General features: G+C 35.6%; 3 protein-coding genes across 4 annotated transcripts; all 3 read right to left on the reverse strand.

Moving 5' to 3' along the window:
* Window positions 1-1,911: 1,911 nt before the first annotated feature.
* On the reverse strand, window positions 1,912-2,854 carry LOC109245194 (olfactory receptor 5D13-like). The gene is given in 2 exon segments (XM_019412509.2): window positions 1,912-2,821; window positions 2,823-2,854. Coding segments are annotated over 2 exon segments (942 nt in total).
* Window positions 2,855-15,283: 12,429 nt separating this feature from the next.
* Window positions 15,284-16,234, reverse strand: LOC109245286 (olfactory receptor 1165-like). The gene has a single exon (XM_019412592.2). It carries the CDS (start codon window positions 16,232-16,234, stop codon window positions 15,284-15,286), a length of 951 nt encoding a protein of 316 aa, XP_019268137.2.
* An 8,117-nt stretch (window positions 16,235-24,351) lies between these two features.
* On the reverse strand, window positions 24,352-25,703 carry LOC109245193 (olfactory receptor 5D13-like). Of its 2 annotated transcripts, XM_053899205.1 has the most exons (2): window positions 25,684-25,703; window positions 24,352-25,276 (listed from the first exon to the last, which is right to left on the reverse strand). In XM_053899205.1, the coding sequence occupies exon 2, from the start codon at window positions 25,222-25,224 to the stop codon at window positions 24,352-24,354; it is 873 nt and encodes a 290-aa protein (XP_053755180.1). In that variant the 5' UTR covers window positions 25,225-25,276; window positions 25,684-25,703. The 2 variants fall into 2 exon arrangements, with proteins under 2 accessions (XP_053755180.1, XP_019268053.2); XM_019412508.2 differs by lacking the exon at window positions 25,684-25,703 and having other exon boundaries at window positions 24,352-25,296.
* Between the last annotated feature and the right edge of the window lie 1,771 nt (window positions 25,704-27,474).

Here is a 27,474-nt window from a genome sequence, read left to right on the forward strand (position 1 = left end):
GTTAAACTCCAACACGAGAAGGACAGAACACAAACACTACACATTTTAAGATCTGAGGGAGCTACATAGGAGCTAGGTCTCTCTCAAAAGCCAGCTACACTAAAGGAACAGGGATGGATCATGGGATGATTTTAATGGTTTCTTTCCTATTATCAGAGAACCTCTCTTCCCCCTCTTATATCAGCAAGACTTCTATGACTTCTATGACTTTTATGACAAATCATTCTTCTAATCTGCCTCTGTTTAGAGCCAAGAGTACTTCATTTCTTGTCCTCACCAAACATTTACTCATGGATACAGCATCTGTCTTTTCTCAGAATTCATAACAATTTGAAAACCATTCTTCCATAAACAAGTGTCACCCTTACCTCAAATCTCAAAAGGACAATTACATGACAGGACGATTATACCTCATCGGTACAGTTTTCGAAGTCTTGGTAACATAGATGCTATAAGATTACCAAAGGCACAATGCAAAAGATTTAAGTATATCAACAAGTTTATATAGTAGCATATTTTATTTATTTACGTAAATTTAAGTTTCTCTATGTTAAACTGACAAAAACTTGAAATATCTTTCCTGCCAACTCTTGTTTATCCTTGATAGGTTTATAGAAACAGCTCTTCATGAAAGACAAACTACTCCTTCTAGAAAAATCACTTTTTAAAGGAAAGAAGTCAAAAAAAGTTTATAAAAGGCAAAAATATCCCTCACACACTATTTTTCCTATTCTTTTCCATTTCCTATATTATTGCATGTACCAGAGAGAACAATTTTTTCTTCAGTTAAAATAAATAAGTCGGATTTCGTATCTTATGGATGAATACTGAAAAAGAGAATTGTTGAGGCCCATGGGAAGTGTTCACATAACTTCAGAAGACACAGCTAAACTGTTCCCAAAGTCATTTTATGTTTTACCCCCATCAGAAATGTGTGAGCAATCTGCTTGCTCCACATTTTCACCAGTACATGGTATTTCAGTTTTATTTATTTTAGCCATTCTGATGTGCAGCAGTATCTCAGTGTTAATAAGAATTTCACTGATTAATAATACTTAGTATCTTTTCATGTGCGTAACGATTATTCATTTATGTCAAGTGTCTGCTTAAATATTTCACCTTTTACTAGATCCTTTGTCTTCTTGTCTTGAGTATAAAGAGCTTTCTTTCATATGTTCTACAAACAAATCCTTTGTCAAACATGTGCACGTGCATACGTGTGGCAAAGATGTATATATAGCAAATATTTATTCATAGCCTGTGGCTTACTTCTTAACAGTGTCTTTTACCACCAAGGAACGTTTGCAACAGATTTTAATGTTGGTGAAGTTCTTTTCATCAGTTTTTTGAGGATCCATCCTATTTGTGTCTTATCTTTAAGTGACCAGATATGCTTGGGTCCCTTTAAAGTTTCATGAGTAAAAGTCAGCATCTGCCGTTCAATACAACAAATAGCAAAAGGTTGGCTTCTGTAAAAGGAACAGTGAGCTGACACACCCCGCCAAAGCCGTCCCTGGAACATGAGCCACCTGATTGTGATTCGAGGGAACCATTCTCGACCTGCACATATTTGATGAACTGGTGATTAGTTTTATTTTGGAAACATACATATGAAATCATACTACATGATAAAATAGTTTAAAATAACTTACAAACATTGCAAAAATATTACGATCCAAGAGTTTTATTTATTTATTTGTTTAAGTTTTGGTTTACATGTCTGGAGATATTTCCCTAAAAATGAATGTGTACAAAATCAATCATCATAAAATGCCCTGCCATAAATATATTCGCTGAAACATATTAATTGCAAAATGATTTGAGTCATCAACCGCATGACAAAGGTTGAACAATCTCTAGCATAGTAAAACAGTTTGTTTTTTCAGGAATAAAATCATGAATCTAACAAGATTATATTGAGGGACAAAGCGATTTTGCAACAACTAATCTCAATGTGTCCTTCACATCTTTGTTTCTAAGGCTGTAGATTAAGGGGTTCCGCATGGGAATCACTACTGTGTAAAACACAGATGCCACTTTAACTCTGAGCCAAGAAGTTTTAGGATTAGGGATACAGTAGAGGAAAAGGATGATCCCATGGAACATGGTGATGGCTGTCAGGTGGGAGGCACAGGTGGAGAAGGTTTTCCGGCACCCATTTGCAGAAGACATCCTCATAACAGTGACAAAAATGAGGGTATAGGACATCAGAATAACCATCAAGCTGCTCACCTCATCGAATATGGCAGTAATAAAACAGTGCATCTGGCTGATATAAGGGTCCAAACAGGAGACAGAAACAATTACAGAGTGGTCACAGATAAAATTATTTATGATGTTAGACTCACAATAGGATAATGCAAGGAGAAAATATGTGAGTGTCAGGGAACACACTATACCCCATGAGTATGACCCAGCCACCAGCGGAGCACAGAGCTTTGGAGACATAATAGCAAGATAGAGCAAGGGGTTACAGACCGCCACACAACGGTCATAGGCCATTGCTGCTAACATAAAAGCTTCTGTTACTCCAAATATGCAAGCAAAGCAGAACTGCATAATGCAACCGGAGAAAGATACGGTTCTGTCTTCCACAATCAAGTTCTCCAACAATTTAGGTGTCACTATGGTGGAATAACAGAAATCTACAAAGGACAAGTGACTAAGGAAAAAGTGCATGATCGTGTGGAATTTCAGATTGATCTTGATGATTATAATCATGCCCACGTTGCCCACCGCAGTGGCCATATAGGTAGACAAGAAAACCAGGAAGAGTGGAACCTGGAGGGCTGGGTATTCCGAAAAACCCAAAAGAATAAAAGGGTATGATACTTCGATTTCCTTCAGATAACATCACGATTCCTGTTGATTGAAAAGTTATTTCTAAAAGTAGACCTGAATGGAAAGGAGAAACAGAAAGAAGAAAGAGGCTTCATATGCCTCTGTGAAGTTGACACAGAACAGTGACTCTCAACGTGTGGTCCCCAAACCAATAGCAGCCGGAGCACCTGAGAAGTTGTTAGGAATGCAAAGTCTCCAACCCCAACACCAGCTTTCTGAATCAAAAACTGGGATGGGGCCTACAATTCCTTTTTTTTTTTTTTTAATTTAAATGTTTATTTAAATTTGAGAGAGAGAGACAGAACATGAGCAGGGGAGGGGAGACAGAGAGAGCAGAAAGAGAGGGAGACACAGAATCCAAAGCAGGTTTCAGGCTTTGAGCTGTGAGCACAGAGTCCAAGGTGGGGCTCAAACTCACAAACCGCGAGATCATGACTTGAGCCAAAGTTGGACATTCAACCAACTGAGCCACCCAGGTACCCCGGGCTCACAATTCTTGATTTGACTGGGTCTCCAGGTGATTCTGCTGCCTGCTAAATTATGAGAACTACTAGGCACATAAATAAGTATATGTATTTATTATTTATATATATATATATATTTATTATTATATTTTATTATAATATAATTATAAAATATAATATATATAATTATCAAACAATATTTTATATATAATATTATATATATAATTCTATTGTTTAAAATTCAGCCCTCTTAGTATTATTACTATTAGACTGAAATATAAACTTAGGGCACAAAAAGAAATTGTAAGAGCGAGACAGGCAGACAAGAAGCACGGAGTACTTTGTTATGGTCCTAAGAACCATACTAAGGATCAAGATCACTTGGCATTGCAAATGGTGCCCCATAACACTTAGTATTCATTGTTTTTATATATTTAACATTTTCCAGGCATTGTACAGAATTAAATATGCACGGAATTTATGAGTCGGAATAAACCTTAAAATGTATCTAGTCTGTGCCATCTGCCTAATGCTTGAGAATCCATTACAAACTCTTACTCATGAAATAATCATCTGGCTTCCATCAAAGCCTCCACTAAGGTGCATGGCCTACAGGGGTAATTGTGTAGGCCTTTCACTGACATTTTGCTTACCATGTATTATTTTAATTCATTAATTAATTTAGATTAACTAAATTTGTTATATATTATAAAATCATAAATATATAATTAAATTGTATATTTTTTGAGAAACAGAAGAAGTATCTTATTTTCACCAACAATAGTTCCATACAAAATATGTCCTGTGTTACAATGGAAAGTACACATTTTCTTAACCAATAGAAGTAAGCCCTCTTCTACGGTGAGGCAAACTTGGGGAAGGTAAGGAAGTTAGAACAGTAAGCCCATAAAATGAATGGTCCCAAGATTTAGACATGAGACTATGACAGAATTAGAAGGGTGATCTGTTCCATCTTCTGAAGTGTCAAGCTCCAGACTCAGCAACATGGCTGCCTATCTTTCCATGTGCCACAAGCAACCCCACACATAGAGCATCCATCAGCAGCAACATTTTTTTTTTTCCAACATTAAGAAGGACCAGGCAGATACACTGGAAACATCCATTGTTGTTCAGGCTTTTTTAATAAATGAGTTCCCTTCAACATGTGAAACTATTTGCAAAACCCTGGCTTATTAGGGACATTGTTGCTACTACTGTTCTGGCCTTTTGGCACGCTTCTTAGGTCAATACCAAAAAGTTATTCAGAAAAAGACTTGGTATCCCAACCCTAGCAATTTCAAAGGTTTTGGTGAAAACCAATGGGACCGGATTAGGTTTGTATCCAAACAGAGACCAGGCCTATGGAAATACAAAATCAACAAATACCCCATGATTTTCTGTGTCTTTCCCATTGCTCACTGTTGCTAGTTTCTGTCATACGAAATTTAATTCTCAAAAGCATTCATGCCTCGTGAATGAAAATTAAAAGGTCTCTGACCAGAGAAAGGGGTCCACGTATAATTTTTGGAATAATCTATATGAGCTGGAGCTCCATGTTTTCTTCCTAAATTGAAAGCTACTGAAAAAGAAATGAACTGACCTGACACCAGAAGCTCTTGATTATTTTACTGAGAATTTTTTTTTTTATGATTAGTGAATCTCAGGCATTTTTCTTCTTAGTAATAAAACATTCTTTACAGTAGCAACAGGCTTGAGGTTTGAAAAACAATGGTAGTATATTTCAATAAGAATAACCAGTCAAAAGGCATTTTATTTCCAGGACCAAAGAAATCTTTGGGAATTCAAAGAAAAAACCAAAAGCTGAATCCACAATCTAAACTCTGCCAAACTCTGGGTCTTATATCTGCCTCCATAACTCTGAAGATATAGATTACAGAGAATTACAATTGGAGTGTTCCTCAGTGCACCACAAATCTTACAGTTAGTTGAAACACCGTCCCTTGGGTCATCGTGGTATATGCATTTTCTCTTAAATCATTGAGGATAATTACATCACCACATCTATTCCACTAATTGCTTTTAAATTCTGAATTATTGAAGTAATATGTATTAACTGAAGAAAACGTTAACTGTTGAGTTTGAAATAAGTAAGGGGAAAAAAGAACAATTGAGAAACAGCTGTTAGGAACTCAACTGCATTTTAAATTCCACAGTAAGTTTGGAGTGGAATACTGCCCCAACGCTACCTTAAGGAAAAAGAAGGTGACCATTATCAGTGAAACAATGCGGGTATCATTTACCCCTTGATATGATGTGATGAGAAAGGGTTCACCTTTCTGACACTCTTACTTCCATAATTCCAGCTTAATATGAAAAGAACCATTATGCAAACTCTTATTTGGAAGCATTCTATGGGATACCTAACCAGTATTCCTTAGGGCTGTCAAAGTCAAGAAAAAAAAAAAAAAAAAGAGTAAAAAAACTGTCACAGACCAAAGTAGACTGGGGACACACAGCAGCTGCATGCAGTGTGGTATCCTGGATTGGACCTCAGAAAACGAAGAAGGCATTAACGGGAAAAAATAAGGAACCTATATAAAGTTTAGATTTTAGTGATCATAACATACTAATACTTCTTTTTAAAATTTTCATTTTATTGTGGTAAGAACACTTAATGTGAGATCTACCTTCTTAAGAGGTTTTTAAGTGTGCAACACAGTATCATTGACTACAAATACAATTTTGTACCGCAAATCTCTAGAACGTACTCATCTTTCTTAACTGAAACTTTATAACCACTGATTGGTAACTCCTCTTTTTCCCTTCCCCCAGTCCCCAGCAGCTATCATTCCACTCTTTTATTCTATGAGTTTGATTATTTTAGATAACCTCATATAAGCGGAATTTATTTTTTCTGAGTAGCTTATTTCACTTACATAATGTCCTCAAGGTTTATCCAGGTGGTCACATATTGTGGAATTCCCTTTATTTTTAGGGCTGAATTGTCTTCCGCTGTATATTCATACCACATTGTCTTTATCCATTTATCTGTCCATGGACATTTAGGTTGTTTCTGCATCTTGACTATTGCTAATGGTTCTGCAATAGAACACAGAAATGGTAGTAACTCTTTGAAATCTTGATTTCAATTCTTTAGGATAAATAGGATTACTGGATCACACGGTAGTTAAATTTTTAATTTCATGAAGAATCTCCGTAACTATATCCATAGCAACTGCACCATACTGCATCCCCATCAACAGTGCATATGGGTTCCAATTTCTTCATTATCTTCACCAACACTTGTATACACACACACACACACACACACACACACACAGATGTGAGTTGAGTCTTATCATTTTAATTTGTATTTCCCTGATGACTAAGTGACATCGATAATTTTTTTTTCATATACCTATTGGCTATTTTTAATACTTATTTTCAATATTTATGAAAAGAAGAAACTCAAGACTTTATAATATAGATTTAGCCATTTATATTTGCAAATTACAACTATAATTTACAAAGCATCTTTGCATATCATCTCAGTTGTTTCTTGAATAAAAATGGGATTGTCATGAGATTCTAATGTCTACCTTGTCAGAGAATGTACTTTCATAAAGATAATTGCATTCTGGATATTAATGATCTGGGAGTTATTGTAAGTACTCCAAGCATGTGTTGCTAATTAGAAATAGAAATTGGACCATTCCCCAGATCATTAACTCTCTGTAGTATTTGAAACTCCCTGTACACAATACATCGCAATGGAAAATTTCTGGAAGTCTAAGCTAATTATAAGTAACAGAATAATCAAAATCTGAAAATAGATTGAAAGTTTATAATTTCATGAAACAAGCTAAGGGTATAAGATATGAACATTGTCAGAAATGGTTGAAGTAATTATTGAAGCAGAAGTAATGTATCATATTACAATTCAAAGAAGGCAATAGCAAGTCCTCTAAAATTATGGAATAAAAGAGTGGGGATGAATCTCAATGAAATTTTAGTTCATTTTTTATAGGTTCAGTATAATCTGTATAATCTGTCTCTCAATGTGGCATACTGATATTTGTAATATAATATATTTACAACCTGAAATACATAGATCAAATATGTAAATATTGAAATGAACTAAATACAAATATACTAATATATATTTGTATCTGTATGTCTCTCAATGTGGCATACTGATATTTGTATAATCTGTCTCTCAATGTGGCATACTGATATTTGTAATATAATATATTTACAACCTGAAATACATAGATCAAATATGTAAATATTGAAATGAACTAAATACAAATATATTAATATATATTTGTATCTGTATGTTATCTGTATATATGGGTATTCATATCTCTGTATATAGGCATCTATCAATTAATCTACAAAAAGAGAAAGATAGAAGCAGATACCTTGGTGATTATAACATTGAGAGACCATGCCAATGTTTTTTTAATCATCAATTTCTGCATTAAAGATATTTATGATAAATTACATGAAATGGTCTTCCTTTAGATAATGCATTTTCCTAATGTGATTCCAAAGATAAGTTTTAAAAAAATCTCCCACGTGCTTCTGCCTGTCAACCCATTAGTTTTTCTACCTGAGGTAAACAGTGCTACCTGTTTCTGTTTGTTTATTTGTTTGTTTTGAATCATCAAGAAACTGCAGTGCATTTAATATGTTCATATGTACAGAGAAACGTATATGCACTCCTAACATAAATGATGCTGAATTAAGACTACTGTGTGGTTCTTGCTCAGTTTTTCTGGAACATTTTATTTTGGTGATGTAGGTATATATAAAAATGAGCTAACATTTTGAATGGCTACATGGTATCTTCTTTTAAAAAAAAACACTATCGATGGATAAAGAAGATGTGGTATGTATATACAATGGAGTATTATGTGGCAATCAAAAAGAATCAAATCTTGCCATTTGTACCTATGTGGATGGAACTAGAGGGTATGATGCAAAATGAAATTAGTCAGGCAGAGAAAGAGAAATATCATATGACTTCACTCATATGAGAAATTTAAGATACAAAACAGATGAACATAAGGGAAGGGAAGCAAAAATAATATAAAAACAAGGAGGTGGACAAAGCGTAAGAGACTTTTAAATATAGAGAACAAACAGAGGGTTACTGGAAGGCTTGTGGGAGGGGAGATGGGATAAATGGGTAAGGGGCATTGAGGAATCTACTCCTAAAATCACTGTTGCATTATGCTAACTAACTTGGATGTAAATTTTAAAAAATTTAATTAATTAAAAAAAGAATAAAAAAAGAAATGCAAAAAAAAATATTTGAGGTAATGAGTTTAAATAGAGAAAAAAAAACTTATCATTTTAGCGGGGTGCCTGGATGGCTCAGTTGGTTGAGCTTCTGACTTTAGCTGAGGTCATAATCTCATGATTTGTGAGTTTGAGCCCAGCAAGGGGCTTGCTTCTGTCAGCTCAGAGCCCGCTTCAGATCTTCTGTCCCCCTTTCTGTCTGCCCCTCCTCCATTTGCACTCTTTCTCTGGAAAATAAACATTAAAAAAAATACTATCACTTATAAGCCAAACACATATTAATGGGCATTTCAGGTTTTCTAGTCTTTTGCTGTTCTAAATAATACTTTAAAAATATCCGAATGTACACCTCTACTTTGTTTTTCAAAGTATCTCTAGTATAAATTCTCAGAAGCAGTACTTCTGTGTATATTTTATTAGGATAGCTATTACCAAATTGCTCTCTACCAGTTTTCATGCTCACCAGCAATGTGAGAGTCCTTGACTCCCCACACCTTGCTGTGGTGGGACAAAGATGCACAGTACAGATAGATCCCTCTTCAAGGAAAGATATGTTCTCCCAGCTGTGAATTCCAAGATTGACTTCAGCTCTACAGAGCCATCATGCCCATATGACAGATTATGCATGGGTAGGGGACCTGACCCAGTGGATCGACTCTGATATATGATATGTGTGCCAAAACTCCCCATAGGGTAGGCAGGACTTTGGTGGCTGTATCACAATCTAAGTTGTCCCCGAATTCCATTCCGCCTCCTTCCCTTTCCTTCTATTGCTATGTATCCCATGAAAATTGCATGCCAAATTCCGTCGCGACATCTATGTCCGGAGAATTCAGCTACAACATTGCCAACTCTACATTTTTTTCCCCAAATTCTTTGAGAACATTCTTATTGAAGTAGAACTGTTACAGGTGGGTGGGAGAGACACTGGTCTTTGTCTCATGGAGTCTAGGAATGAATCTCGTGGAAATGGATAGTGAGCAAAATGATAAGAGTTTATGGAGTGAAAGTACAAAGCTCTCAAGAGTGAGAGGGTCCCTACTGGATTGTCGCCAAGGAATCTTCTCTGACTTTTTATTGGGACCTTATCAGGAACAGTTTGTGAGACTCCATTCATGGTGCTTAGCACCTGGCAGGTCTAGAATGCATTTATCCTTTATTTATTTATTTATTTATTTATTTATTTATTTATTTTCAATAAATTTATTTATTTAAATTCATGTTAGCTAACATACAGTGTAGTATTGGTTTCAGGAGTAGAACCTAGTGATTCATCACTTACACAGAACACCCAGTGCTCATCCCAACAAGTGTCCTCCTTAATGCCTGTTACCCATTTAGCCCATCCTCCCACCCACCTCTCCACCAGCAGCCCCCACTTTGTTCTCTGTATTTAAGAGTCTCTTATGTATTGCCTCCCTCTCTGTTTTTATCTTATTTTTACCTCCTTTCCCCTATGTTCACCTGTTGTGTTTCTTAAATTCCACATGTGAGTGAAATCATATGATATTTGTCTTTCTCTGCCTGACTTATTTCCCTTAGCATAATACACTCTAGTTCCAACCACGTTGTTGCAAATGGCAAGATATCCTTTTTTTTTTTTTTTCCACCAAACCCAGCTGCAGCTGCAGGCAGCCTCCCCAAGGATCCCTTATCTATCCCTGCCCGCTGTTAATCCTTTCCCTACTCAGAACTTAAATCCAATGACATGAAAAATTAAGAGTTCAACTCAATGAATTGTTTAATTAAAAAAACCTTGCATGCCTACCAACAAGATCATGATAGCAGTTATTATCAAAATATCACTTAGAAGCATCTGCTATGCCTTCCCAGTGAGTAGCCCAAAAGAGCAGCAACTATACTGACACATTACTGTAAACTAATTTGACTATTCATGAATTTTGTTAATAAAATAATATGATTTATACACTCTGATGTTTGCATTCTTCTTACTTAACATCATGAGTGTGAAATTCCATAATGTTGTCCTGAGTATCGGTAGGTTTTTTTTTTTTCATTTCTATACAGTATCCAATTGAATAAACGCAACCAAAAATTATTTATCTTTTTTAAGGATATATAAATCATTTTCACTTTGGGGCAATTGGAAATAGTGTGGTTGTGAACATTCTTGTCCCTGTCTTTGGTGCAAATATATATGCATTTCTGTTGGTTAATACCAAGGACTGGAATTATGGGTTCATACTTCCAAAGAGTTTTCAAAAAACCTTTGTTCAACTTTGCAATCAGACTCAGCATTTATGAAAGTTTTATTTAATCCATATTCTTGCTATTTGTTTTAATTTATTTTTAATGTGTGTTTATGAGATTGTTTGCAAATGTTTATTGGGGTTTTTGTACTTTACTGTAAGTAGGAGCTCTTTCTATACAGTTATTACATATATCTCTTACAGATGTTCCGAAGATTTTTTCCATTCTATCCAAGGTTGATTTCCTCAGTAGCAGACCTTGAAACAAGATTTGGATGCAAGTAGTTTGTTTGGAAGATGATCTTAGGAAGCACCAGTAACTAAGTAAGGAAGAGAGACAACCCAAAAATGAACAGGTTATTTGTGTGGATAATTCGGTGTCAGTCCCACTGAGGGCCCCTAGAAGACTGTGTAAAACCTAATTTAGACTTGTTCCCCCTCAAGGAATGAAGAAGATGGGATCTTTATGTTCTCACTACCATATACTACCACTGGTTGAAAGCTATTCCTGTAGATGTTCACTGTTTGGCACTTTCACACTGGCCTATGTATGGATTGAGGGCACTCCCAGAAACAGGAGAAAAAGAGCCTTCAGATAGAGTCACAGGTATTTTCAGCAGGAAAGCATCTGAAGAAAGAAAAAAGAATTAAAAGGCAAAGACAGAAGAATTTAATAAATAGCAAATATAAAATAGAAGCAATCAACAAATCCAAAATTGGAGAAACCTGATAATATTAAACTCTCATACATCTAAACAAGCAAAAGAGAGAGACAGGGAGAGAAGGCACTAATAACTAATGTCAGTAATGAAAACTGATCATAACTATAGACCATTTCAACTTTATAAAAAACTTTTATGAAAAAAGTTGTGCCACCAACTTTGAAAACTTGGCAATGATGAGTGGGTGAGCTCCAAGAAAAAGAAAACAATATATGGTTTAAGAAAGTGGTCCAGGTTCATTCCTCCGCATGTCGCTGTCCAGTTTTCCCAGTACCACTTGCTGAAGAGACTGTCTTTTTTCCAGTGGATATTCTTTCCTGCTTTGTCAAAGATTAGTTGGCCATACATTTGTGGGTCCATTTCTGGGTCTTCTATTCTGTTCCATTGATCTATGTGTCTGATTTTGTGCCAGTACCATACTGTCTTGATGATTACAGCTTTGCAATACCTCCTAAAGTCTGAAATTGAGAGGCCTCCAGCTTTGGTTTTCTTTCTCAACATTACTTTGCTATTTGGGATATTTTCTGGTTTCATACAAATTTTAGGATTATTTGTTCTAGCCCTGTGAAGAATGCTGGTGTTATTTAGATAGGGATTGCATTGAATGCGTAGATTATTTTGGGTAGTAGTATCAACATCTTAACAATATTTGTTCCTCCTATCCATGAGCGTGGGATGTCTTTCCATTTCTTTGTGTCTTCTTCAATTTCTTTGATAAACTTTCTAGAGTTTTAAGGGTACAGATATTCTACCTATTTGGTTAGGTTTATTCCTAGGTATCTTATGGGCACCTGTCGGGATGAGCACTGGGTGTTATATATAAGTGATGAATCACTACATTCTTCTCCTGAAGTCAATTCTACACTGTATGTTAACCAGCTTGAATTTAAATTAAAAACTTAGAAAAAGGAAAAAGAAAACAATGAAACTGACTCAAGAAGAAATTGAGATTATAATTTTCTTACCACTATTTTAAAAAGTGCATTAGTAATTAAAACTTTACTATGCAGTTAAAAATTCTCTTATTTTTCAGTGAATTCTATTAAGGAACATTTTTCACTGAATTGAATAAGGAGAAATTCTTACCATTTCATCTAGAGAGGCCAATACAACTTTGATGTACAAAACTGACAAGGACAATGCAATAAAAGAAAATTGCAGAGCAATTATGAACACAGAATTTTAAATTACAGACAAAATATTGACACAAACTGATCCACTAATAGAAAAAAAATATTCTATTCTATAACTTTTAAATTCATGTTCTCGGGAAAAGATCACTTGAGTTGATATTAGAAAATTCAAAAAATGTAAGTTACCATATGAAAATATTAAAGAAACTCAGATGAAGAAAAAATAGCTTAATGAAATTCCACATCTACTCACAAAAACCCAAAATACACACAAAAACACAGACAAATGAAGCAGATAACTTTGTTAATCTGGAAGCAGGAGGAATATACAAAAAACCTATAGAAAGCAAGATTTTAGGGAAGCCTGGGTGTCTCAGTTGCTTGAGTGTTTGCCTCTTGATTTCAGCTCAGGTCATGATCCCAGGATCTAGTTCTGCATTGGGCTCTGTGGTGAGTGTAGAGCCTGCTTAAGATTCTCTCCTTCTCTCCCTCTCCCTCTCTCCCCTGAGACTCTCTCTTAAATAAATAAATAAATAATAAATAAATAAATAAATAAATCTCATTTAACCTGTAAGAAAAAAAAACTAAATTTTCAGGAATGGCTTTACTGGATACCATATCTTATTAGTTATGGATGGTTGTAACTATAAAACAGAGAAGCATGTAGAAAATTTATATACTGTACATATAGGGACATTTACATTATGAAAAACCTGCCACTATAGATCAGTGCTAATGGAGTGGTTTTCAATAAATATTGCTGGGAAAATATGCATCCACAAGTAAAAATACAAAATCAGCTGATTCTCATATCACACCAAAATTTAATTCCAGTTTTATCTTAGAAATACATTGAAAAGTCAGTGTAAAAGGAAAATTAAAGTCTACAATCCAAGAGTAAATAGAATATAATATAAAAGACATAATAATTTACTAAATTTAGGACAACTTAACCCATAAAATACGGGAATATCTTCATTATTTTAGAGGAAATAAATATATCTTGAATAGGACCTTGGAAGCACAGTTTGATAAACCCTGTTTGATTAAACATAAGGAAATCTGTGTCCCTCAATACATCGTCAAGAGAGTGGATAGAGAGCACAGTTTAGGAGAAAATAGTCATGGCAATTTTACCAAAAAAAAAAGGACTTTTATTTAAAATGCATAATGAAATACATATTTATAATAAAATACAACCCAATAGGAAAATGGACAAAAAAACGAAATAGGCATCTTACAAAGAAAAAAGAACCAAAGGGCTACTAATAACCCTATTAAAAGAAATTCAACCACATTGAAACTATGAGGAATTTAAATTATAACCAAAATGACATACCAATACTCACCTATGAACTTTGAAGATATTAACATGTCTAGTGTGACCATATTAAATGTTGGCAAGAATGGGCAATAATTAGAATCACACGCGATATAGGAGGAATGTAAATTAGTACACTGACTTTGGAAAATTGTTTGATTGGATCTAGTAAAAGAGAAGAAACCAGCTCTCTGTGATCCAGAACTTTCACACATAGGCACATCCCACAGAGTAAGTGCTTGCTTATGTGCAAATGCCTGTGCAAGAACATTCATGGCAGCGTTTCCATAAAAGCCAAGAAGAGGAAATAACTAAAGGCCATTAATAGTATAGATACACCAATGATGGCATATTTATTTTATGGGACATTCTTCAACAAGAAAAAATGAACTACGGTTACAGCTAATAAATTGAAACATTCACTTAAAACAAATGTTGAGCCAAAGCAGCCAGACATAATGGAATATATACTCTAAGATTTCATTTATGTGAATTTCAAAAGGAGGGAAAGCTAGCACTTATACTCTCAGACTTATTCTTAGGAGTTGTAGCTAAACTAAAAAGAAGCAGCTTTGAAGACCACAAATTCCACAAAGGAGTTTGCTCCTAGAGGTGCTGGAGAGGCAGTGATGAGAAAGTGCTTATGGAAATTTTGAAAAATGCTGATAATGCTCTGCCTTTACTTTCTTACAGAAAGTAACACATGGGATAATTATTCAGAATTACTTCTCTATGTGTTTGTCATATTTCATGATTCAAGAGGAAGGATGAGAAGGGAAGAATAAGGTGAGAAGGAACAAAGGGAGAAGGGAAGGGCAACATCTTTGCAGGTTCTGAGAGTTAGGATGAAAACCTCTTTGGAGGACCATTATTTGGCACACTACCCTCTGGGGTTGGAACTTGAGAAGAATTTTCATTCTTTCTTTTCTTTTAACCTGTAAGCAATTTTTTAAAGCACAGTGAAATTTAATGTCACAGATGTATATGAATGAACTAATTATCTGAATACATTTTCTCCAGTTATTTGAAGAAAAATTAGTAACCCTTAGTGCAACATATGAAAAGTATTTAAAAGTAATTGTGTATGTGTATGTGTATAAAAATCAAAATTAAGGGCGCTTGGGTGGCTCACTCGGTTGAGTGTCCAACTCTTGGTTTTGGCTTAGGTCATGATCCCAGGGTTGTGGGATCGAGTCCCACTTCAGACTCCATGCTAAGCATGGAACTTGCTTAAGATTCTCTCTTTGTCTCCCTCTGCCCCTTTCCACAACTCTCTTTGTCTCTAAAATAAAAGAAAAGAAAAGAAAAGAAAAGAAAAGAATCCAAATTACATTGAGTGAGAAAGCAGTTTGGTATGAATTAACTTTCTGGCTGTGTCTTTCACATCTTTGTTCCTAAGACTGTAAATAAGAGGGTTCAACATGGGGATCATGACAGTAAAAAACACAGTGGCCACTTTGACCAGGAGCCACGAGCTTTTGGAGTTGGGCACACAGTAGAGAAGAAGGATGATCCCATGGAAGATGGTGATGGTGGTCAGGTGGGAGGCACAGGTGGAGAAGGCTTTCTGGAGTCCTCCAGTAGACGGCATCTTGACTATGGTGACAACTATAAAAATATAGGAGGCGAAGATAATCAGGAGGCTACACGCCTCATTGAACGTGGAAATGACTAAACACATCCGCTGACTAAAGGAGGGGTCAGAGCAGGATAAAGAAAGGATGGCAGAATACTCACAGCCAAAGTGATGTATAATGTTGGGACCACAGAAGGACAGTTCCAAAAGAGAGTATGTGAGTGTCAGGGAACATACTCCACCCCATGAATAGGTTCCAGCCACCAAGAGGGCACAGAGTTTCCGAGACATAGCCACTGTGTAGAGCAAGGGGTTGCAAACAGCCACAAACCGGTCATAGGCCATAACCGCTAACATGAACATTTCTGTAATCACAAACGCACAAACAAAAAAAAATTGCACCATGCATGCTTTGAAGGAGATACTTCTGTCTTCCATGACCAAGATCTCTAGCAGTTTGGGTGTAAATACACTGGAATAACAAATATCCAAAAAGGATAGATGACTGAGGAAAAAGTACATGGGTGTGTGGAGTTTGGGGTTGATCCTTACAACCGCAATGATGCCCAAGTTTCCCACCAGAGTGACTGTGTAGATGGTCAAGAACATGAGGAAGAGGGGTGCCTGGAGGTGTGGGTACTCCGAGAAACCCAGGAGGATAAATATAGTCACAGAGCTCTGATTTCCCTCATCCAGTGCCATGGTTCTTGATTTTAAAAAATAAAGGAGAAGAAAAGAGAATTGAGCAGCGGAACTTGAGAAGGAAGAGTAAAAGGAAGTCAGGACAGGTCAATGCGAGCCAGTGAAGGCAATGGGGTCAGTGCGTACACATGAGTGCTCTGTTTCACTTTGGAGTCTTACTTGACTTTTTAATCATGTGCAATTAGCTGTATCCTTCAGTACTTTAGTTTCCTCATCTGGAAAATAAGAAAAAAAAATGGGACTAATCAGTAGTATTAAGTTATATAAATAACCTGTAGATGTATATGATCCTTACAACGTTGAATATCCCAGGATAAAATATAATTATATGAGCACAAAGGACACATATAGCAAAATTTAAAAAAAAACAAACAAAAAAACCTCTGAGCACATCATAGTACTCATATGATCATGTCAGAAGCCACGTTGGGAAAATTAAACACTTTTAATGCATAAAGAAAAACATAACTGTAAATATCTTTGGGGGAAAATGTATCATCAGACCTTCACAATTTTTGTATTGCTATATTGAGTATTTCCCTATTCTAGATATAGCCCATTATCAAGGACTTAAGAGTTTCTTTAAGTGGTCTGGTCAAAAATTCCATGGATGACTATATTCTGTCAATTACATACCCACCATGTGGTCATTTTGAAGGCCCAAACTACTCAATGATTTATAACTGTTTTCTAAGGGAGTATTTTGCATATAGTCTTGAAAATTTCACATCAACCCTCTTCTGTTGGCTATACAGTTTGTAGTGCTTATTGTATTAAAATGAAAAAAATATGCTTATTTATTAGTGATTATAACACACACACACACACACACACACACACAAAATACGGTACTGAGAAAGAAGTATCACTTACAACAACAACCAAAAACTTTGTTCTAATGTGGCAAGTCTATCTGTAGTGGTCAATGAAGAATAAAAAAAAATGTGTTAGATTAAGAAATATAAACATTTGGTTTCTGTAAAACAGCAGGAGTTTAAATATTACCAATTCCACAAGGTCAAATCCTAAAGAACGGATTCTAGAAGTGGATGTGGAGAGATAATGAACATGATCCTGCCATCTTGGACACATCTGTGAACCTGCACAACTTTAGCTTTGTCTATAACACACAACAGCATATCATTAAATCTACCACTAATCCAGGAACAGAGCATTAGCTATGCAGTCACATTCTCCATCACATAGAAGATTGGGTCTACCTGTTGTGAACTTCATATATGTAGTTATGTGTATTGATTTAAACAAAAATCCTCTCTAAATTCAGGAACTTAGATTGCTTTTATTGGGTCACATTCATGCAAGTGAAGAATTCTGAGATACAATCTGCTATTATTGCCAGAAGGCTAGATAAACCCAATACATCATGGTTTAGTTGTAGAGCTTGGTCTAGTTCAAGTGAAAGACTCCCTAAATTGTTAGTCATATTCTACCTACTAAAGAATAAGTGATCTTTGTGAGGACTCTAAACCAAGATAAGACAAGACTTAGTACAGTTGAAAGGCAAAGAATTTCTGAGTATTTTCATATGTCTTGTGTTCAGACTTCTTTAGTAACACTTCCACTGCCCTTTCCTTACATTAAAGCTCCTGTCCTCACACCTAATGATCTCTCTTCAAACTCGTCAGCGAAACTATCAAAGCAGTAACCATCATACTCAATTCTATGTTTATCCTAAGTAGTTTTCTCCTATCGTATTTTCTAGTGCTTTCAGAGTCCAAATGGATCTTTCTCTCTCTCTGGAGTTCACAGGATTTGAAGCTAATCCTCTCTATAAAGAGACTTTCAAATGTTTGAAGACATTAAGGTAGATCTCTTGCTCTTTTCTTCTCTAGGTAAACAATGTTAGTGTTGGTTTATTGTTTGTGCTTTGTTTTTCCATTTTCTTCCTCACATGGGTTTCTAAATATTTCAGACAACCTAGTCAATATTCTAGGTATAGCATGGACCCCTTTGAGCTGATATTGACACTAAGAACTAAACTAATCTTTTCAGAGATATCATGGAGTGCCAAAAGGCAATGGACTCTGCAATCTGCACTTGCTATATATGTATACATATGTGTATGTGTATATATATGTATGTATATGTATGAGTTCCAAGTTTTTAAATATATAGATATAGATATAGATAGATATAGATATAGATATATAGATAGATAGGTATAGATATAGATATAGATAGATAGATGATAGATAGAAAGATAGATAGATAGATAGATAGATAGATAGATAGAGCCTGGGTATTTGTACTCAAATATTTGAACTGTGTTAGGTCAATTTACTGCCCTGCCAAGCTTTGTCCAGGATTTACCAGTAAGCAATAAATCTCAGACGTGTACTTGAAACATTTGTACAAATTTGAGGATTGTGCATTTATTACTAAATTTCATGCACTGTTGACTCCTTACTTCTCTCTTCACCCCTGGCGTGGCCTTTTAGTCTAACTGAATTGCTGCTAATCTCACTACTTCTTGCCTTTACTCGAGCCACTCTGTCCACCCAGAAGGTCTTCAGGTTCCATTCATATCACCAATCACCAGTGCCCACTCCATTCTCATTACTACTTGGACTATTTGTTAAATTGTTGGTAAATATGCTTTCTCCGCCACTTCTCAAGAGTGCACATGTTGTGTTCAATACGTGTCCCACATAAACTTTAAGTGAGAGAATTCCAGGATGCCTTAACGACCTAGAGGAGTTCAAGGTCAGGAAAGAATGCCAGGAAGTCTTAAGGAGTTCAAGAGTTAAGAGTTCCAGGTTACTCATAATGAATGTGAGACTTCCTCGCCCATTCCACACCCCTTGTGAGGAACATGCTCCCATTGTAGATTTATTAATTCACCAATTCTACAGGTACAAAAAAAATGCATAAAGGCAATAATTGTTAAGGTAATGTTGTGGTGATAAGCTTGTCAAACTAAGTAGGGTATTGTTTTTAACTAACTCAGCTTGGTACTAGGAGTATGATTGGGATTGAATAAAGAAGCTATATCTTTGTTCACAGTGCAGAAAAAGGAAAATAAAATATCTCACTTACCTTTTCATATCAGAAACTTTTCTTATAAAATTCTACTGTCAACTTTTTTGAAAATTAGCCCCATTCAGAGAAGGGGCTAATTTGAGTGGGTGGAGAAAAGACAGCCTTACATCATGTTATTTTATAGAGAACGTGAATTTAGGAAACAGATGTTAGTTCAGTTTCAGCCTATGTTGTATATTACATAAGCAACTTTAACAAATTCTTTAATCATATGAGCCTCAATACTCTCATCTACAAAATGTGGATGGTAACACCACGCTAGCTCATTTAATGTTGAGCGCGAACATATTAAATGACGTATGACCTTAAAATATCCAACAAATCCTACACTTGGTTAAGATCTCCACAGATATCGGCTTCCTTCCATGTTAATTTTCTACTGCCATTAATCTCTATGAAAATAGTACAAGTTCCAAGTTTTTAAACGTTCTTGCGGTGCATATTCGGAAAGCTATTTTAAAAAGAATTGTATCTCCTGGACTCTTTTTAATTTGAGATGTTTCACTGAGTCTTGGATTCACAGTCGTATCCATTTCTAATCCAGCAACGCAGAATCTTCATTTTCCTTTGCTTTCCTAACCCTGCCTGGTTCTTTCTGTCTCTTCTGCCGTGTCGTATGTGTGACTGTGGGAAAGGCAATCAGGGAAAGGTGAAAAGAGAGAAATAGTCTAAGTGCACCCTCCCTCTTCATTTTTCCTATCACCAACTATCCTCTCACCTGTATATAAGATTTCCAACTGGAGTCCAGTCTGTGAGATTAACTTTTGTTCACTCACACTTAGCCTGGAATGCAATGGTGTAAGCATTTTTGAGAGCATTTTATACTAAGTGAATCAAATCGAAACTTCTGCCCAGATGTCTTTAATATCTCCAGGCACTATATGACCACATCGTCTGCCATGACCATAGTGCTTCATTCACAGTGGGGCCTTAAATCCTTATTGTACAAAAACAAGCATTTGTAACTCTTAATCTTCCACCATTCATCCCTCTGAAATGGCACCTCTACCCTTGTTGTTGTACGTTGTGCCACCATTTCCTGAAGTACCACATAGCCCCTCCAAAAAAACTGCTGGTTAATAGAAATGCCTTTTCTCTTCTTCTATGTTCTTTCCACGTCTATTACCACAATGTATGTGTAGTGCCTGGCACGTTTGCTACATTTATGGGCATGTGTGTGTATGTGCATGTTTGCATGTGCGCCTTAGCTTTTTCCGTGAAGAGTATCACTTCTTTAGGAGAAGACTTGCATTTAACATTTCTTGTCAAACCACACAATGTGTTTAGCTTAGCAATTGGAGACGAACTTTCCAGCTCAGAACAACGGTTCTGGGAATAACGCAAGTAGAATGCAGCCAGTTGAATATACACATAAACCAAGTCGAAATTGCTGTTACTCAGCTCACGTAGGTGGCTCCGGCCAACAACATGCTGGGTTCCAATGTCCCTCACATCAGAATGAAAAGATAATCTTAGGTTGAATCAACTCACCAAAAGCCAGATTTTCCCGATGCATTTTTATTGACTTCCTTGCTACTATTAATAAGCTGCCTATACTTTCTGTCTCAAAACTGAAAGTTTTGTTTAAATGTTTCAGTTCTTTGATCAGAGTTGATGTTTCTTGCAAAATTTTATTCAATAAAGATCCCAAGAAATGCCACTTTTGCAATTGTCAAGAAATTTTGGAGGGAACATAGAGATGTCCTTCAGGAGTAGATAGACCTGGAAACTATACTCCATGATGGTGTTTGTTTTATTCTAAGTGCCTAACCTTGGGGGCACAGACCTCAGGGAATCCTGACAGTGTGTGCTATAATGAGCTACAAACAAAATAATTAGAGGGAACTTCCTCTTCCTCAGCTTAGACTATAATTTCTTTTAAATCATTGACATGCTGATCTTTACATCTTAAAAAATAATGTGCCTCTGTATAGAGGTTATACTTATTAAAATCATGAAAAATTATAGTCCTATCTATCCCATTGACTCCAGCATACTTATAGCTGCTATGATATGCTTTTTTAGTCTCTTAATTTTGCTTATCTGTTCCTACATGAATTTATATAGAAACACACTTAATATTATACTATGTATATATGTATATACATATACATATATATATAATATATATAACACTTAATATTATACTATATATGTATATTTACTATGTATATATGTATATACATATGTATATGCATGTATATATATATACATGTATATATATGTATATGTGTGTGTATATATATATATATATATATATATACACACACACACACACACACACACACGTATATATATTTTACATTCAACTATTAAGGCTTATTGTTTCTTATATGCTGAACATGCTTGCCTTCAGCTGGGGGCTAGGATATGTTAGTTAATCATCATCTTGGCTATAAAGCCAGCTGTATTCTTTAGTTCAGCCAGAAAGGTCATAGTGCTAATATTTTAAGTCCACCTATGTTATTCCTGTACCTCTAGGAATATTTTCTAGGCCACATATTAGGAAAGAAAGAAAATTGTGTTCAATACGGACCTGTTACGTCACAGGCCTTGGACAGAAAGAAAGTCACATTTATGCCTACTACATCTAAAATTTTAAAGGAAGAGTAGCATATAAATCCATGGGTAGAAAAAAAAATAGCCCATAGCCATCACATAACACAATCACTAGTGAACTAATATATTATCTAACGTGTTTAGCTTCACTGTTAGAACGTCTACTTTCAGGCTGAACGTACAACGTGAGGCTTTTTGAAAACCACTTTACATTACATTTGTGTAAATAAGCTGCATATGTAAGAGCATTTACCAACATAAAAGAATATCATGTTCTAAAAGGATTTTTCAGCTCTTCACTTTTTCTTGTTTTTATTTTGTTTTCCACTGAGAAACACAAAACTAATTAAATTACCAAAGTTTGGATAACTTCAAAATCAATATTTAAAAATTATATATTCTAGTTTTTAACCTTAGAAGCCTTACTGAATATACCAAATATTCCATGATAGCACGCTCAAGCTTCCTAACTTATTTTTGTGTTCTTAAAAGATCACACACACGCAGAGGCATGCACACAGTGAAAGAACCTGGTGGAACATTTACTTAGGGCCCTTGGTTGACAAACAATTAAAAATTAAAGTAAAAAATAAAAATAAAAATAAAAAAAAAATAAATAAAAATTAAAGTAAATCCTTTGTTATTGCTATGATAAACAATGAGTGATTATAATTTTGTTATATATCCCTAATTTACACAAGATACCTGATTCCACATAAAGCATTATGGTAAAGAGAATTTAATTTCCATATGAAAATAAGACTCTAAATAATGGAGAGAAACAAGTAATGTTTAAGTGGTTGAATTAGAGCAACCACACGTGAATGTCTCTCTAGTCTTTGCTTATAAACTTTAATCATGATTAAGACAACAAAGAAAATGTGAGTTATTATATTTAATCCCAGGCATTTGCTTAAAGCAATACAATAACCAGTCGATTATTAGAAAACTTGGCTGAAACCTACCACAGTCATGGGTTATCTGTTATCTGCCATAAAGTTATCTGGCATTATCAAAGAATACGTTCAATGAGGCAAATGCTTTGGTCAATCTTCAGTAGATTTTGAGCCAGATTCTTTGCTTCTCCCTATATATACCCTGTTGACTTATAACTTAACAGTTCCACAAGATGTAGATACCTTTCTCACCCCTTGGCCTTGGGCTTAGCCATGTGATTTGCTTTAACTCCTAACATGTTAACAGGTGAGACCCAAACAGGCACTTATAATATACCTTTGCTTTATGCATACTTTATTGTGACTCAACTTACAACGTAGACCATTAACGGAATAGTCCAATAAAGATGACCTACCTACAGGCCTGTAGATTGAGGTTAGCTGATCTGGTTAGCTCAGTATTGATGCTCAAGTGACCCAGCTGCTATCAGCCGAGGTACCTTCGTCAACTCACCGGTTCTAAAGGATTGCTATTGTTGCATCCTTCTGGAATTTATGATTGTTTTTCATCAATAAATAATTGATGCCTGAGTAAGATCTGTACATTGTGTCATTATTAATATCCTGATTGTTGTATTATATGATCATAGGGGAAAATCGGTAAAAACTACTTGGGATCTCTCTAAATTATTTCTTACAACCTAAAATGTACCTAGTACTATTACAATAAAATTTTGAATAAATGAAAAAAGTACAACTATATTGACACAAAGAGAAAAACTACAGTGATGGGCATGTATCTCCAAAATGTATATTGGTTTCTTGTGCTACGACATACATAGAAAATATTTTATATTTATTCATACTGCCAGTTATAATTTACATTGTATTCTGGACCTTTTAAGGGAGATATACTTTTATTTATTTTTATTTTTCAGGGAATCTTCCAGTACCAAGATGATTCTTGTGGAATTAAATATAATTTTTGTTTTTAGAACCTTAGAGTTTTATGTTGAAAAGCTTTTTAAATGTTTATTTAACTTAAGAGAGAGAGAGAGAGACAGCATGAGCAAGGGAGGGGCAGAGAGAGAGGGAGAGAGAGAGAATCCCAAGCAGGTTCCATGATGTCAGTGTAGAGCCCGACATGGGCCTCCATCCCAGGAACCATGAGAACATGACCTGAACTGAAATCAAGAGTCAGATGCTTCACTGACAGAGCCACCCGGGAGCTCCTATGTTGAAGAGCTTTTAAGGTACTGTTTTTATATTAAGAAGTAAACTACCTTGTAATAAGCCATAACTCTTCAGACCATCTCAAAAATCCCACACTTCCATGACTTAAACTGAACTGAAATTTGTCTGAGCAATTACATGATGATGTATACTGACACAGACACTTTTGTATTTCAATTTATGAATCAAACACTTGGTTTAATCTTTTATCCCTAACATCATATGTAATTTTAAAGTTATTTCACTAAACTTTAGAGTGAACAGAGTATGGACTGTCAATTACAAGTGTATCATACCCTTATTGACTAATTTTCTATTGGACAAGTCTTACCAGTACCCTAAAAAAAGGACTAATTCATATTTCTGGCTTTACATTTTACCAAAGAATAATTTAACATTAATTAACGTCTTGACTGCCTCTTTCACATCTTCGTTCCTGAGGCTGTAGATCAGTGGGTTCAGCATGGGAATGACCACAGTGTAAAAGACAGAAGCTACTTTGACCATGAGCCATGAACTTTTGGAGTTGGGAACACAATACAGAAACAGTATGGTCCCATGGAAAATTGTAACAGCGGTCAGGTGAGAAGCACACGTGGAGAAGGCCTTGTGGCGCCCCCCAGTGGAAGGCATCTTCATGACGGTGATAAAAATGGAAACATAGGAGGGAAGAATGATCACCAGGCTGCTTATTTCGTTGAATGTGGCAGAGACTAAAATGACCCTCTGGCTAATGTAAGGATCAGAGCAGGACACAGAGACAATGGCAGCATGCTCACAGACAAAGTTGTTTATGAAGTTAGTTCCACAAAAGGATAAAGTCAACAAAAAGTATGTGTATGTTAAGGAGCAGGCTATACTCCAAGAATATGATGCTCCCACCAACAAGGAACAAAGCTTCTGAGACATGACAACTGTGTACAGAAGAGGCTTACAAACTGCCACAAATCGGTCATATGCCATCACGGCCAACATGAAGGTTTCTGTCACCACGAATATGCACGCAAAGAAAAATTGCATGATGCAGCCTGTGAAGGAGATGGTTCTGTCTTCCACAACCAAGTTTTCTAATAGTTTGGGTGTGACTACTGTAGAGTAACAGAAATCAACCAAAGATAAATGGCTGAGAAAAAAGTACATGGGGGTGTGGAGTTTGGGATTGATCTTGATGATCATGATCATACCCAGATTCCCAAGAACAGTGACTGTGTAGATGGTCAGGAATACCAGGAAAAGTGGCATCTGGAGTTCTGGATATTCTGAGAAGCCCAACAGAATGAAGGTGACTCTACTACTCTGGTTTTCTTGATTCCTGTGGACAAAATATAAAAGTTTATCCAGAAAGTAAGTTCCAGAATCTGAAATACATAAGAGAAGAAAAGACAAGTTTAGAGGCTCAATGGGTCTCTTACGAGTGTTGCTGAAAATAGTAGACTTCCTTCCACTGTTACATTTAAAAAGTGAGTATTGACTTATGTAACAATTACACAGTGAGTAAAAACTTTGTGTGACTAGAGTCATCAAAACCAAGGTTAAAACAGGAACATAAAGCACAGACTAGACTTTGCTCTATTTCAGATAATAAAATCAGTATTATCATAGGCAGCTGACTTCATAAGCCACTCTCTTTGCATGAATTTGAGCTTAGTAAAAATACAGTTGACCTTTGAACAAGGGTTCGAACTGTGCAAGCCCACTTACGTGCTATTTTTTTCCAATAAATATAGTATAGTACTGTAAAAGTACTTTATCTTTCTTACAACTTGTCTTAATAATTCTTTTCTCTAGCTTACCTTATGGAAAGAATACAATATTTAATGCAAAACACACATACATATATACAAGCATAAACCAGGCAACATACAAAATATGTGCTAATCGACTGTGTATGTTATCAGGAAGGCTTCCAGTCAACACTAGGCTATTAATAGTTAAATTTTGGGAAGTCAAGAGGTATATGTAGGTTTTTGATTGCATGGAGGTTGGTGCCTGTCACTTCCATCTTGTTCAAGGGTCAACAGTAGAAGCAAAGAATTACATGACTTTCTTTACTTTCTTACCTGCCTCTCCCCTTAAACTGTGAGAAAATCAACTCCTAACTGGTTTTAAAAAGTTTAAATGCTAGCATTCATGCAAAATGGTCAATTTAAGATTTTCTTGGTTGTCTCATCTCCCTTTCAATGCCCTTGTTACTCCTGGTAATCCGATATTCTCAACACAGCTACAGCTGTGCTGTAGAAGTATCCTAAACTTACACACTTATGTTGAACTAATCTTGAAATTTTTTTAATATTATCCCTCATGTCATATTATATTATTCATCGGGATAGGTTCACAGCAAAATATGTGCTGCATTTCTAGGGAAGACAGTTAAAACGATATTGAACAAAAATCTCTTCTTTCTCCAGTGTGGTCAATTGTGGAAACTAGGTAGGTGGTACACAGTGAAAACTCTCAAAATACTGGACAGTGTGCATAAATCTCAAGCTGCAGTGAAAAATGCATTCTGTCGTTTTGAACTAAGTTTAAAGCTCTTCCAAGGACAAGTGTCAGGACAAAGACCCATCTCAAACAACACACGATATTTCTTGAAAATTACTTGCTGCCACGAGGCATTTTCTCAACAGTAAAATGAGAATATTTGTAATATAAAATTTAAATCACTACAATGGATGTAGATACTTTGGTAATGAATTCAAGGCTACAAGGCATGGTGCAATGCATACTTGATATTCAGCTTTCTTATTTAATGAAATTTTGAGTAATGGGTAGGATTCCAAAAACCTTACATTGTTACAAAAATCAGGCCCAAGTATGGACATCTATCAATGGGTGGGCACATACAATATAGAAATTCTTTCCTCCTGAATCCATACAATAGAAACGCTATAGAATTTCATTGGGGCATTTAATCTAAGATGCATAATTATATTTTCCCCATTCTGCTATAGGTTTTCTTAACACACTATTGCTTTCTCTGCTTCCCATGTGTTCGTTCCTATAGGAAAGATATATCTCAAAGACCGATCCCACAGCAAAGCCACTGTGACACTCCCTTAAAAAGTCTTAGCCCTGCAAAGCTAGATTATGGACATATACCCCAGGAGCATTCCTTCACTTTGAAATATTCCGTGCAACACTGTGAGAATAATTTTCCACGATTACTTTAACCTGACAACCAGTGACTTCTAAGACTCCAAATACATTTTAAAAGTGAATGCAGGCAATTTACAATGTTCAGCTGGCTTTTCCAAAACTTCTTGGATCTAGAAATTCAATCTCATTGCCACCTGACACATTTTTCTTCAGTCATGGCGGACTTATGAAGACCTGTTACATGATAGGTGATCATTTGCCCATAGTTTATTTTCCCAATTTATTCCCACTATTGTCATATTTTATTTTACCACCTACTATTAGAGACATTGCTCATTGTTTCTTGCCTTTTTATAAACTCTACTGTTTATAACTGATGAGTGCCATATGCTGTAG

The sequence above is a fragment of the Panthera pardus genome, unplaced genomic scaffold, assembly GCF_024362965.1.
Source record: "Panthera pardus isolate Hobbes unplaced genomic scaffold, ASM2436296v1 HiC_scaffold_12, whole genome shotgun sequence".
Classification (NCBI taxonomy): domain Eukaryota; kingdom Metazoa; phylum Chordata; class Mammalia; order Carnivora; family Felidae; genus Panthera; species Panthera pardus.